Consider the following 15503-nt stretch of genomic DNA (forward strand, 5'->3'; position numbering starts at 1 on the left):
CTGGGAATTGAACCTGGGTCCTCTGGAAGAGAAGCTCTTGTCTTAACTGCCAAGCCTCGTCTCTAGTCCTTTGGTTTTATTTCTTTTGAGAGGTGGTGTCATGTACCCCAGCTTAGCCTTGAGCTCAACATATGATTAAGGATCCATTTACTTTGACCACTCAAGTGGCTTAGCTATGGGGTTTCTTTCTGCGTGATTCTGTGTGATTTGCATGTGTGTACATGTTTGGTTATCTGAAAGAGAATGAGTCCCATAAGCTTGGCCAATAGTTGGTGGGACTATTTTGGAAGGATTAGGAGGTGTGACTCTGTTGGAGGGGTTGTGTCACTGTGGATAGTCTTTGAGTTTTAAAAAGACTTGTCATTCCCATGGTGTCTCTTTGCTTCCTATGTGCAGATCAAGATGTGCACTCTCTGTTCCTGCCTCCATGCCTTTGCTCTACCCTATTGACTCTAATCCTTTTAAACCATAAGCTCAATTAAATTTTCCATGTTAATGGTTTTTTTTTTTGTTTGTTTTTTTGTTTCCGAGACAGGGTTTCTCTGTATAGCCCTGGCTGTCCTGGAACTCACTTTGTAGACCAGGCTGGCCTCGAACTCAGAAATCCACCTGCCTCTGCCTCCTGAGTGCTGGGATTAAAGGCGTGTGCCACCACGCCCAGCCCATGTTAACATTTTCAAGACAGTTTCTCTGTGAACACATATACACAGCCCTGACTGTCCTGGAACTCGTTCTGTAAACCAGGCTGGCTTGTACTCTTTTCTGGCTGACTCTGTCTCCCAAGAGGTGGGATTAAAGGTATGCTCTGCTACCTCCTGGCTTTTAAAAATTATTTTTTCTTTGCTTCTTTTTATTTTTTTTTTAAAGATTTTTATGTCTCTTGCTGTTTTGCCTATATGTGGGAAGGGTAACATATCCTCTGAAATGGATCACAGACAGTTGTTAGCTGCTCGGTGTGCTAACAATTAAATCCAGGCCAGTGGTCTTCACTGCTGAGTTATCTCCCCAGCCCATATGCCCTTGATTTTAAAAGGATTTGAGAGGAAAAAAAGGTCAAGAATTCAAAAGAGAACAGTGAGGAGAGGTATATGTGAAGGTTTAGAGGAGGAGGGGGGACAGGGGAAGGTTTTTTATTAGATATTTTCTTTAATTACATTTCAAATGTTACCCCCTTTCCTAGTTTCCCCTCTGAAACTCCCTATGTGCTCCCCCATCTCCCTGTTTAAAACCTACCCACTCCCACTTCCTGGCTCCAGAATTGCCCTATACTGGGGCATAGAACCTTCACAGCACCAAGGGCCTCTCCTCCCATTGATGACCAACAAGCCCATCCTCTGCTATATCTGCTGCTAGAGTCATGAGTTCCAACATGTGTTTTCCTTGGTTGGTGTTTTAGTCCCAGGGAGCCCTGGGGGTACTGGTTAGTTCATGTTGTTGTTCCTCCTATGGGGCTGCAAAACTCTTCAGCTCCTTGGGTCCTTTCTCTAGCTCCTTCAGAGCTAGAGACCCTGTGCTCTGTCCAATGGATGGCTGCAAGCATCCACTTCTGTATTTGTCAGGCACTGGCAGAGCCTCTCAGGAGACAGTTGTATCAGGCTCCTGTCAACAAGCTCCTGTTGGCATCCACAGTACTGTCTGGGTTTGGTAGCTGTATATGGGGTGGATCCCCAGGTGGGGCAGCCTCTGGATGGTCATTCCTTCAGTCTCTGCTCCACACTTTGTGTCTGTAAATCATACCATGGGTATTTTTTTCTCCTTTCTAAGAAGGATCGAAGTACCTATACTTTGATCTTCCTTCTTTAGTTTCATGTGTTTTGCGAATTGTATCTTGGGTATTGTAAAAGGGAAATTTATGGTCTCAAAAAAGGTATTTTTTTAATTTGCCACATGGCTTCTGCAGTGATAAGCTGCCCACATGGCCTGCTCATCTGAGTCAACCCTATAGCAATGAAATGACAGATGTCACAGCCAAATGGCTTGTTCATCTAGCCACGGTATTTGTTTCAGAGATAGGTTCTCATGATGTAGCCCTGGTTGGTCTGGAACTAGCTCTGTAGACCAGGCTGCCCTCAGAAATCAGGTCTTCCACCTGCCTGTGCCACTCCAGTGTCAGGATGAAAGGTGTGTACCACCAAATTTGACCTCTTCACTGCTTAGCAACACTGAAATCACCAGCCTGTGCTTGCAAATAGACCTTTATTATCATTGAGAAAGAGGACACACAACCCACTCAGTTTTCAAGAGCAGATGTTCAAGGTATATGCCATCAGAAAGCAGGGGCCTTGACGATCTATCATCAACTGAACTATGCTCACATCATCACATAGCAAATTTTTAATGAAGCTGCCAATGGGAAAAAAACAAGATGTCAGTACGCAAGTAGGAGTGAGGTTTATCAACCATAATTAAAGGACTGTCTTTTCATCATAGCCATGAATCTGTTTAAAACTTTTAAATACTGTTTTGTGGCTAGCTGGAGAGATGGTTCATTGGTTAAAGCACTGACTGTTCTTTCAGGGGTCCTAAATTGAAACCACATGTTGACTGACAACCATCTGTAATGCAATCTAATGCCCTCTTCTGCTGTGTCTGAAGACATCTTCAGTGTACTCAAAAACATAAAATAAACAAATGAAAATATATACTTATTTGTCGTGTGTGTGTGTGTGTGTGTGTGCATGTGTGCATGTGCTCGACCATGTGTAAGCCTGTGTGTGTGGTACATGCCTGTGTGTACCTGAGTGGGTACTTGCCTAACTGTGCATGCTGATGTTTGTTCATATATGACAATATACTTGTATGTGTGTGCCTGTGTACCTGCTGACATGGGTGTGTGTGCCTGTGTGTGCCTGTAGGTGTGTGTCCTGGAGTACATGCATATGCTCCGATGTCTGGAGTGCATAGATAATAACTTGTGTGAATAAGATCTCTCCTTTCACCAATAGGTTCCAGAGACTGAACTTGTCAGGCTTGGTGACATTGCTAAGCCATCTCAGGTTAATTGAGTAACTGTGCACATTGGCAAAGGACGACTATCGTCCATAGCGTGAGTTCCAATCCCAGTCCCCTGCAATAGACCTCTGCCCCATTTCTCAATCCTCAGTTGTTCAGAACATTTCCTAGCTTAAGAACAGAGAGAGCATCCGGGTGTGATGCCACGGACCTATAAATCACTTGAAATTAGGAGATGAGGTCAGGGAATTAGAGTTTGAGGCAGTTTGAGGTTAGTCTAAGCTACATAGTAAGACCTTGTCTCAGGAAAAAAACAAAAGTTTTCTTTTAAAATTTTATTTTAAAATTGAATTTTGTTCGCTTAGCCATACTTGGTCCACTCAGAGTGAATATAGCAATGCATCTCCTCCCCACTAGGGGGTGTGGAGATGGTGGGGCACATGTCAATCATTCCATTATTTACTACTGAGGGAAACATCTACTGGATCACTCAGGAGCTAAGTCAGGCCTACCCTGGACAGTTACACGTCCTCCTGCCTGTGGCCTTGTAGACCCTAATGGAAACCTGTCATCCACACCCTTATTCTGCTTTGCATTGAGGTGGTAAAAATCGCACCACTATCTCCCTCCACCTGGCATGCAAAACTCCCTGAAATTTTGGGGTAAAGTTCATTATCAGAGTTCATCCTTTACATGTGAAAGACCCTAAATTCACTCCCCCAGCACAAGAAAGACAAAATACCTTCCCCAAATTGGTAAGTCTACAAAGTCAAAAGCAAATCAAGCCCAAATATATTAACATCCAACCATTTACATTAGATTCACCAAAAACAAGTTTCTAAAATTAAACAAAAAACTTGAAATCAGAGGGACATTCCACCTGATCATCTATAGAATGACAGACCCCCATGACAGGGATGTTTCAGCACATCATAGAAGCCAGAAGGACATTGTAGAGCCCTTTCCAAATCCTGAAGGAGAAGAAACTAATACCAATTTTAAAAACTGAGACTGAGTGAGAGGGAGAAGTTTCAGGAGCTCAAGGCAAGCCTTGAATAAATAGTTAGACTACCCTTAACTGTATAGCAAGTTTCAATCCATTCTGGGGGTATACAAGATGTCTCAAAACAACAAAACACATGTACATCCTCAAACACACACTGACACAGACAGACAGACACACACACACGTTACATGTTACACATCCAAGGTCTTCTTGAGCAAAACAACAAAACCGAAGCTATCACAGTATCAGATTTTAAAATACCTCACAGCAAGCTGCTGTAATCAAAGCAGAATGAATGATCATAGCATCAAACACATGCATCACAGCCTAGGAAGAGAACCTGCACTTTTATCCTTTGTTTGTTTTTTTTTTTTTTTTAAGGACAAGCAATAGACTCTCCAATAAATGGTATCAGGAAGATTCAAAGGCCACCATATTCTTATACCTCTCACTAATCAATAGTTCAATAATTGACTCATAACACATGGAAGGAAAGACTAGATCCGAGACTAGAAAATGACCAAGAGAGAATCTGTAGAAAAAGCCCCATGACTTTGGTCTAGGCAGGAGTGCTCTCTTGACCAGGAACTCCCACGTACCAGCCACCAAAGCAAGAACTGACAAATGGGACTGAATCAAACTACAAAGTCTCCACAGCCCAGTGGAGGAAACAACCAAACAACACACCAAAATGTACCAAACAACCACAACCAATCAAGAGAACTAAGAGAAACCTCACAGAGAGTGAGAAAATTGAAATAAGTTTTCAATTGTGTAGCCCAGATTAGCATTGAATTTGAATGTGGCATGGGCTAGCCCCAAACTTGAGGTAATTCTTCTGCCTTAGTTCCCTGCCTGCTGGAATTATAGCTCTGTGGCACTATGTTCAGAGGGAGAAATATCTTTAAGTAATACATGTAATTTAAATTATATTGCTAACTTTTTAATATGCTGTTGACCCTTGAAATTAAGGGATCCAGGGCAAAAACCTTTAGTCCCAGAACTCTGGAGGCAGAGACAGGTGGATCTCAAGATAGAGTTCATAGCCAGGCTGTTTCCAAGACTGCATATGATACACAGAGCAAACCAAAGAGCGGGGACTCATTTTTTTCTCTTCCTTTTTTTAAAGACATGTGTTAAAGGTGTCTTGCTAAGAGGCAATCAGCATTTGCTTCGGCATCCTGGAAGCAGGATTTGGGGCCTGTACCACCATACCAAGATCACTGAAAATAACTTGGATGAAGGTAAGTAAAACTCAAAGGAAAATTAGCTAAATGGAGATGATGACAGCTCACTGATGAAGCACCCCAAGAAGGGGCTGCACTCAGGAGAACCCACCCATCCTGCCATTAAAGACAAGATATGAGGAAATAGTCCCCTCACTTCAGCAGTGGGCCTGGGACTGTTGAAATAACTCATTGTGCTGAAATCCGAAGAACTAGCAATTCTTTCTTTTCTCTCCCTGCCTTCTTTTCTAATACATAATATCTCTCTCTACAGCTCTGGCTGTCATGGGACTCACTATGTAGACCAGGCTGGCCTCAGACTGACAAGATAGCCACATGACTCTGCTTCTCGAGTGCTGGGATTAAAGGCTTGTGTTATACTTAGCCATTTATTATTTTTCTCTGTTTGTGATGGTTTTGCAATGAACCCAGTCTGGCCACCAAACTTCTTAAGTAGCAGAAGGTGACCATGCACTTCTGGAACCTCCTGCTTCTGCTTCTTAAATATTACACATACACAGCCAATGTCTATTCTGTATGATGCTGGAGATCATAAATTTAGTCCTACATTTTATATAAAGTTCATTTCTGTTTAAAATGCATTCTTATGTAGAATTTTTAGTATGTTTAATGTTATTTTCAATGTATTGGTGTGAAGGTGTCAGTCAGATCCCCTGGAACTGGAGTTACAGACAGGTGTGAGCTGCCATGTGGATGCTGGGGATTGAACCCAAGTCCTCTGGAAGAGCAGCCAGTGCTCTTAACAGCTGAGCCAAGTCTCCAGTCCCAGAAATGTTTTACAATTAATGTCCAGTTTAAGTCAAGAAGCAGAGCTTACCCAAACGATGGCAGATGTCTCCCGTTTTGCAGTCCATAACACCTCCTGAGCAACAGGCTTCTCTCCTCCCACATGTACACATCTAAAGAGCCATCATTACAGGTGACGATGACATGAACGGGGTCCTTCAAAGGACATCCAAATGTGAGTAGGCTGGAGTCAATGTCAGATCAAAAGACAGGGAGAGGGCCTAGGAGATGGCTCATCAGGTAAAGGCACTTGCTGAGCAAACCTGGTGCTCTGAGCCAATGTAAAGATGGAAAGAAAGAGACTAACACCAGGAAGTCTGCCTCTGGACTCTTAAAGTGCTCACGCACAGACAAATGCATATGTGCACACCCCAACAGTATGAAGTTTTAAAAAATGTAAATCTATTTTTAAACCCCCACTGGAGAAGAAACGACCTAAACATACCACTAATAGTCTCACGATCGTTTCTGAGCTGTACTGAAATGTCTGTAGATGGAGACCCTTCATGCTGAAGAGCAAGAGAGAGGATCTAGTTGAACAAACTATCATGCTCTTATCATTGACTCCCATCCATTTTGGGTTCTCATTGTAGTCTTGCAAAGAGAAACTTGCTACCAAATGTCCTGTTCCAAACAAACAGAAAATACAGAGGCAAGTTTTTCAGTCATTTAAGTAAGAGCAATATCCTTAATGCTTTGTGAAAAGCATATCCCTCCTTCCATGGTGTGCCAGGTTAGCCACAGCTACACAGAGAAACCCTGTCTTCAATGTCTAAAAATACAAAACAATGTTAAGCATTTATATCTTACTATGGGAACTTGGGGAGATACATGAGAAATTGGGATTTCTTTTAAAAATTGTTTTTACGTTATTATGTTTGAGTAGGTATTCATGCCAGAAACACACATGTGGGGGTCAGGGGACAACTTGAGGGATTTGGCTCTGTCCTCCATCGTGTGGTACCCCAGGAATTAGGTTGAACTAGGTTGTCAGGCTTGGTAGGGAAGTGTCTCTATTCTCTAAGCCAGTCCTTCTCAACCTTTCTAATTCTTCCTACTGAACTTTATTACAAATCTCATGTGGCATGGGGCAGGGGGTCCTGCCCAGCCATAAAGTTACTTTCATGGCTTTTTCATAATGGTAATATTGCTACTGTTATCAACTGTGATTTAAGTATTTTTGAAAACATAAATTTGTCATAGGGTTCATGACCCATAGGTAGAAAACCACTGGCCTAAGCCATTTTCCACACTTTCTTATAGTTCTTTATTGTTTACATGTGGGGTTTTTTTTTCTTTTGAAACAAGGTCTTACTATGTATCCATGTCTAACCTGATACTCACTGTATACAGCAGACTGTCCTGGAACTGGAAAAGACCAGCCTGTATCACAGCCTGAATGATGGAATTAAAGGTATGCACAATCATGTTTGGTCTTTTATTTTTACTATTTTTTTATTTTATCTGTGTGTGTGTGTGTGTGTGTGTGTGTGTGTGTGTGTGTGTGTATACAGATCTGTGTGAGTGTATGTATGCATGTGCACATGCTAAACCATCTTCTCAGCTCCATCTTTCCATTTGTGAGACAGCAGCCTCTCTGACTCAGTTTTCCTGACTCAGTCTCCTGATTTGGGGTGTGTGCCAATATGTCTGGATTGAGAACTTTCTAAGGTTTACCTTTAACAATTATTTTGTTCCCGATCTCTTCCAGCTTCATATCATATGTTTCAAACCTTGTGACTATGGGGCGACCTCTTCTGGACATCAGTGTTATTCTGTCTTCCCTTCTTGGGGTCCAGAAGGCTCTTTTGCATGAGGAAAATTCAAGAATGGTAGACACTGGGTCAGAGAATTCTGATGTCCTCAGTAAGCTGTTCATGTAAAACACCTGCAGAGAGTATTGCCCAGGGGAGTCAATGAAGAGAAAAATCTCTGCAGCCTGACACATGCACAGTCCGCATGAGGGGCTTCCAAAAGAAACCCAGGAGTGGCCCCATCTGTTCTATACCCAGGACAGGGAAGAACAGTCATTGTTTCCACTCAAGGTCCGAATAACTCACCCTCTCCCTGCCCTTCCCATCATATTCAGAGACAGAATGGAGTCCCTGACTCAGGTCAAAAGGCACCTCACAGACCCTACTGCAATGGATGCCTCAGGCAGAGCTTGGTTAAGTACAGTTTCCCTGTGCACATGATTAGTCCAGGGCACTTCTGGACACTTCCTTTCTTTAAATAAGGCTTTGAGATTATCATAGTGTAACTGAGGCTGCTTTAATAATATATTGACGTATAACTAAATGAATATGCTTGGGCCCTGAGGAGTACTTGGGCTCTGAGCAGACCATCTCTCACCTAAGTACCAGGCACCAGAGGGCTGGCAGTTAAAGAGATAAGGCAGTATATAAAGCATTGGGTTATGGTAGCACTTAGTTGAAATTTGACATGGCATGTCAGCCAGTGATAGAAAATTGCTTTGAGTTCAGGGCCAGCAAAGATGTCTGGGGACTGTTAATTCACCTGCCTTCATCCTTTGGCTAAGCCACATTTCAAGGACACATCATGAATAGATATGTGCCACTATGAATGGACATGTGACTGCTTCCAAGTACATTATTCTTTTCTGACTGTAGGAATGGCTTTTCTTATGATAGGGCTTAAGCGAGGGGGAGTAGTCTGCCTGGATATCCCTGAGAAATCAACCTTCCCACTCTCTCCAGTCTTCATCATTGCTAGAAAAGACCTACCTTTGGATAAATATATGGGTGGTTCTGACTCAGTAAGACCCATTTCTTCTGAGGAGAGCAATCAATTTCATCAAAACCACAAGGGAATACACTGACTGTGGAAATGAGGTGTAAATCTGGAATCCTAAAGATGTAGAGGTTACCCAAGGTATCGCCTGCCTGAAATCAGAGCAGCAGCACGAGGTCAGTGGGGAAAGGTTAAGCATGGAGGAAGCAGTGTTATCTGCTCTGAGATTCACCACTGTGTCTTCAAGTCCAGTAATAAGACCCTAATGAGACCCAAATGAGACCCAGCCTGCCTCACAGAGTGTCTGGATGGATGCCATGAAATAAGGCTCTCTAGGACTGGGGTTTGTCTCAGTAGGTAACTGTGCAGAGAGAGACAGAGACAGAAAGACAGACACAGAGAGACACACACAGAGAGAGAAAAAGAGAGAGGGAGAGAAAGAGACACACAGAGAGAAAGTGTGTGTGTGGGGGGGGGAGGGGTTCAACCCCAGGGCCTCCAATAGTCTCTTCTCACTTCTAAACCTGTTCATAATTCATAGACACACATGTAAGCAAAATAGTCAAACAAACACAAATAATTTTTTTCTTTTGTGTTTCTTCAGACAGGATGTCTCTGTGTAGCCCTGGCTATCCTGGAACTCACTCTGTAGACCAGGCTGGCCTCAAACTCAAGAGAGTCACCTGCCTCTGTGACACGCACCACCATGTCCTAAAGGATTTTTTTTATTACATATTTTCCTCATTTCCAATGCTATCCCAAAAGTCCCCCATATCCTCCCCCCCCCACACTCCCCTACCCACCCATTCCCACTTTTTGGCCCTGGTGTTCCCCTGTACTGGGGCATATAAAGTTTGTGTGTCCAATGGGCCTCTCTTTCCAGTGATGGCCTACTAGCCATCTTTTGATACATATGCAGCTAGAGTCAAGAGCTCCGGGGTACTGGTTAGTTCATAATGTTGTTGCACCTACAGGGTTGCAGATCTCTTTAGCTCCTTGGATACTTTCTCTAGCTCCTCCATTGGGGGCCCTGTGATCCATCCAATAGCTGACTGTGAGCATCCACTTATGTGTTTGCTAGGCCCTGGCCTAGTCTCACAAGAGAGAGCTCAATCTGGGTCCTTTCAGCAAAATCTTGCTAGTGTATGCAATGGTGTCAGCGTTTGGAGGCTAATTATGGGATGGATAGGATTTTTTAAAGAAACTTTTGTAGGACATGGTAGCATATGCCTTTAATCCCAACACTCAGAAGGCAGAGGCAGTCTGATCTCTGTGAGTTAGATTACCCTAGTCTACACAGTGAGTTCTAGTCCAGCCAGGAGTACATAATGAGAGTCTGTCTCAAACACATGAGGTATGGTATATGCAAAGATTTTCCAAGCCCTCAATCACTCCTCCTCAGAACTCACTGGGGCATCAACATTATCCTTTTTTCTCAATATCTGATAAAGTTCTGAATTTTCTCTCTATTGTTCATACCCAAATTCAGATTCAAAAATAGTAAACAATTCAAAGACAAGATGATGTAAAATTACTTAGAAAAATTGTGTGTGTGTTTGTATATGTGTTATATGTATATTTATGCATGTGTATGTAGATTACATATCTGGGAATACATGGAAACCAGAGAAGGAAGCCAGGTATCCGGTTAGATCACTATTCTCCTGATTTCCTGAGAGAGTCTCTTATTGAACCTGGAGCTAGGTTGACTTGAAGCCATCTAGTCCCAGTGACCCTTGTGTTTCCATCCCCAACAACACTGGGGTTACAGACACATTTAGCCACATCCCACTTTTTATGTGAGTATCAGGGATTTGAACTCAGTTCTCCGTGCTTGCACAGTAAACACTGCTACTCACTGAGCCATCTCTCCCCAGATCCCAGGAAAGAATTTTAAAATGATATTTTTAAGAGAATGGCTTAGGGAAATGTACATGAAATAGGTCAAAGGATAAAAGATAGCCATATATATGGTATACTGTGATTGACTCTCAGCAGTTGCAGAGACTCCAAAATGGCAAGTTGACTCAGAGGATAAGAGCATTGACTACCCTTCCGAAGGTCCTGAGTTCAAGTCCCAGCAACCATTAGTGGCTTACAACCACCTGTAATGACATCTGATGCCCTCTTCTGGTGTGTCTGAAGACAGCTACAATGTACTTATGTATAATAATAAAATAAATATTAAAAAAAGATTTGATAGTAATGGGACCTCAACTTGGCAAGTATTCTGTTCTGTGTGACTATTCCAGATGAGGGGGTCACTTACCAAGACAATTGGACCATCCTTAGAAATGACAGTTTTCAGTGATTTGCATGGAGATTCCAGGTTATTAGTCGCCAGAGCTTCCCTATTGTGACAGTCCCACAGTTTGATAGTTGATTGTATATCTACAGTGACCGCAATGTGCATATCAGGGAGGGTAGTCAACAGCTTGATACTTGCTGGCTGTACTGGGCTTACCCAGGTTATAACGCTCTGGGGAACAAGAACATCATCATGTCTTACCAACTCTAGTTCAGCTACTTTCACCCACCAGCTTAATTTGGAAGCCTTGTCCAGACTGGAACCGTTTCTTACTTACAAGGAAAGAATATGAATGTTCAAGATGGTGAGATGGCTCAGCAGGTAAGAGCACTGATTGCTCTTCCAAAGGTCCTCAGTTCAAAGCCCAGCAACCACATGGTGGCTCACAACCAAAGGCAATAAGATCTGATGACCTCTTCTGGTGAGTCTGAACTGTACTTATATATAATAATAAATGAATCTTTGGACCAGAGGAGGCAGGGACTGATTGAACAGAGATGACCAGAGTGAGCAGGGCTAACAGGAACAAGCAGGGTTGACTGTTCAAAGCAGAGGTCCTAAAAATTCAATTCCCAACAACCACATGAAGACTCACAATCATCTGTATAACTACAGTGCACTTATATACATAAAATAGATAAATCTTTTTAAAAATATGAAAGTTCTAAGAATCCCTCACTGAATGTGATAGCACAAGCTGCAAATTCCAGCCCAGGGAGGCAGAGGCAGGAAGGTCACTAGCAGCTTGAGGCCAATACGATCTACAATGTCAAGTTGTAGGCCAATTGGGAGTACGTTACAAGATTATCTCAAAAAGAAAAAGAAACCCAGGGTTAGGGAGATAGTTCAGCAGTTCTGACCACCAGATATTCTAAACCAAAGGACCTGCGTTCAATTCCCAGCACACCCATGGCAGCTCACAACTGTTTATAATTCCAGTTGCAGGGTATCTGACACCATCACACAGACATACCTGCAGGGAGAATACCTATGTACATAAAAATAAAAAGCAACACAAAGAAAACAAACATCTAGATTATTTGGGGCAGGAATGGACAGGTAAACAGGATGCCTGCATTACGCTCAGAGGTGAGCACACACTCACAATACAGACCAGGGAGAAGAACATGGCTGCCAAGATGGCTCAGCAGGGAAGTGCACCTGCCACTGAACCTGATGGCAGGAGTTCAGGCTCCTGGAACCACATGGAAGGGGGGAAACAATTCCCCAAAACAAGTATGAAGAACAATCCCTGGCCCTGTGTTCCAAGCCATTTCACCTTTTACGGACAGTGCAAGCAGGGAGCGTGTTCCTATGGTTACTTCTAGTGAGACTAGGTTTTGTTGGTTGTTGTTGTTGGTTGTTTTTGTTTGTTGTTGTTGTTGTTTGTTGTTTGTTTTGTTTTGGGTTTCTTTTTTATGAGACAGGGTCACTCAGTCACTCTATATACCCCTGGCTCTCCTGGCACTCACTATATAAACCAGGCTGGATTCCAACTCACCTGCCCTTGCCTCCTGAGTGCTAGAGTTAATGGCCTGAGCCACCACTTCTGGCAGTATTAAGTTTTACAACACATGAAACAAACCTATTCACAATGAATCAATTCCAACACTGGTTACTGTAACATCAAATTTTATACAATGCAAATGAGAAAAACATGTTTCTCTACCAGGCTTTCCTTTAGCTTAAAAAAATTCAAGGGACAGAAGAGATGGCTCAGTGTTTGAGAGCAGGGCCTGATCTTCCATAGGTCCTAACTTCAATTCCCACTAATCATATGGTGGCTCACAAACATCTGTAATGGTATTGGTATTTGATGCCATCTTTGGTCGAGCAGATGGAGCAAATAAAATAAGTCTTTTTAAAAATAATCACACACACACACACACACACACTCAACCAGCAGCACCATCAAACACAAAAAGCCAAAACCATAATTTTACTAAAATATTAGAGGCATCAGTCAAGAGAGCCATTTCTAAGCTCTATCTTCATTTTCATGAAAATTATTAATAACTTCTACTTCCCTCTAAATGTAATCTTCCCTTTAAGTCAATCTCTCACTAAAATGTGACTCCTGAACTGACTCCCCTGAAAGGCAACCTGTTGAAGACCTTATTACCATGTAGCACATGACTCAGTCTCTGGAGGTTGAGGTCCTGCTCCACTCCTGGCTCCCTCTGCCAGGTACAATGATGATATACCTCAGGAGCCTGCCTGGCACTTAGGAGACAGAGGAAGGAGGATCCCCATGAGTCCACGGCTAGCCTAAACTCTAGGATAGCCTGATATTGTCCTTAACAGCCTACTACCACCCACCTGCCAAAAACAAACTAAAACTAAAAACCTCAAAACCTCCAACATCAGAATCATCCTGTTCACTATGTTACATTTACAGTTTGCTCTGGGAGGGAATATTTATAAACACTGAGACCCTAACAAAATAAAAACCCTTTTCTTGGGTTTGTTGGGTCAACCCTTAATTTCAGCACTCAGCGGGCAGAGGTAAGCAGATCTGTTGAGTTGGAGGTAGCCTGGCCTACACAGTTCCAAGCCACCTAGATATATAAGGTAAGACCTTCTGCCAGAGAAATAGAACCAACTAACCTCAAGAATGGATTAATGTTCACCATTAGGCTCTATTATCTTTTAAAATACAAAATAGTTGAGAGGGAGAAGAGGTATACGCCCCGATCGGAAGGGCTCTGCCACAGAGCACCTGGGGGAGCCATCTTGGATCCCTCAGTGACTAGTCTGAACAGGTGAGGGTGCAGACTACAGAAGCGACACAGCTTCTGGGACAGACCCTGTTTCAGGCTCCAGACTTACAGGCACCTTCCCTGCCAGAGGAGAGGTGTCTGCCCCCCCCCCCGCCCGGAGGGCTCTGTTGAGGAGTACCTGGGGGAGCTATCTTGGGTCCCAGATCCCTCAGAGATTAGTCTGTGCAGGTGAGAGTTCAGACTACAGAAGCAACATAGCTTCTGGGACAGGCCCTGTTTTGGGCCTTCATCTTCAACAAGAGGGAGTTTCGAATGCCAGATATCTGTACACCTACCCTGCAAGAGGAGAGCTTGCCTGCAGAGAGGACTCTTATCACTGAAACTCAGGAGAGAGCTACACTCCCAGGTCTGCTGACAGAGGCTAACAGAATCAAAGGAGGAACAAGCTCCAATCAGAGACAACTATAACAACTAACTCCAGAGATTACCAGATGGTGAAAGGCAAACATAAGAATCTTACTAACAGAAACCAAGGCCACTCACTATCAGCAGAACCCAGCACTCCCACCTCAGCCAGTCCTGGATAACCCAATACACCCAAAAAGCAAGACTTGGATTTAAAATCATATCTCTTGATGCTGGTAGAGGACATCAAGAAGGACTTTAATAACTCACTTAAAGAAATACAGGAGAACACTGCTAAAGAGGTAGAAGTCCTTAAAGAAATACAGGAAAACACAACTAAACAGGTGATGGAATTGAACAAAACCATCCAAGACCTAAAAATGGAAGTATATACAATAAAGAAAACCCAAAGTGAGACAACGCTGGAGATAGAAAACGTAGGAAAGAAATCTGGAACCATTGATGCAAGCATCAGCAACAGAATACAAGAGATGGAAGAGAAAATCTCAGGTGCAGAAGATTCCATAGAGAACATGGGCACAGCAATCAAAGAAAATGGAAAATGCAGAAAGATCCTAACTCAAAACATCCAGGAAATACAGGACACAATGAGAAGACAAAACCTATGGATAATAGGAGTAGATGAGAATGAAGATTCTCAACATAAAGGGGCAGCAAATATCTTCAACAAAATTATAGAAGAAAACTAACCTAAAGAAAGAGATGCCCATAAACATACAAGAAGCCAACAGAACTCCAAATAGACTGTACCAGAAAAATTCCTCCCAACACATAATAATCAGAACAACAAATGAACTAAATAAAGATAAAATATTAAAAGCAGTAAGGGAAAAGGGTCAAGTAACATATAAAGGCAGGCCTATTAGAATTACACCAGACTTCTCACCAGAGACTATGAAAGCCAGAAGATTGTGGACAGATGTTATGCAGACCCTAAGAGAACACAAATGCCAGCCCAGGCTACTATACCCAGCCAAACTCTCAATTACCACAGATGGAGAAACTAAAGTATTGCATGATAAAACCAAATTCACACATTATCTTTTCACGAATCCAGCCCTTCAAAGGATAATAAAGGGAAAACACCAACACAAGGATGGAAACTACACCATAGAAAAAGCAAGACAGTAATCCTTCAACAAACCTAAAAGAAGACAGCCGCAAGAACAGAATCCCAACTTTAACAACAAAAATAACAGGAAGCAACAATTACTTTTCTTTAATTTCTCTTAACATCAATGGACTCAATTCCCCAATAAAAAGGCATAGACTAATAGACTGGCTACACAAACAGGACCCAACATTTT

General features: G+C 42.6%; 1 protein-coding gene across 6 annotated transcripts in view; it reads right to left on the minus strand.

Annotated features, from left to right (window-relative positions):
• Window positions 1-2109: 2109 nt before the first annotated feature.
• LOC110288796 (F-box/WD repeat-containing protein 15-like) overlaps window positions 2110-15503 on the minus strand; it is a 25146-nt gene continuing 11752 nt past the window's right edge. Inside the window, exons 5-10 of one of the 6 annotated variants that reach the window (XM_021155048.1) lie at window positions 11012-11221; window positions 8736-8894; window positions 7669-7879; window positions 6437-6615; window positions 6023-6147; window positions 2110-2176 (exon numbers count right to left, since the gene is read on the minus strand). In XM_021155048.1, coding sequence (XP_021010707.1) covers window positions 2110-2176; window positions 6023-6147; window positions 6437-6615; window positions 7669-7879; window positions 8736-8894; window positions 11012-11221 — 951 coding nt within the window. The other 5 variants (XM_021155046.1, XM_021155047.1, XM_021155049.1 and 2 more) reach the window with 5 other exon arrangements.

Source organism: Mus caroli, unplaced genomic scaffold (assembly GCF_900094665.2).
Source record: "Mus caroli unplaced genomic scaffold, CAROLI_EIJ_v1.1 scaffold_13141_1, whole genome shotgun sequence".
NCBI classification, from domain to species: Eukaryota; Metazoa; Chordata; class Mammalia; order Rodentia; family Muridae; genus Mus; species Mus caroli.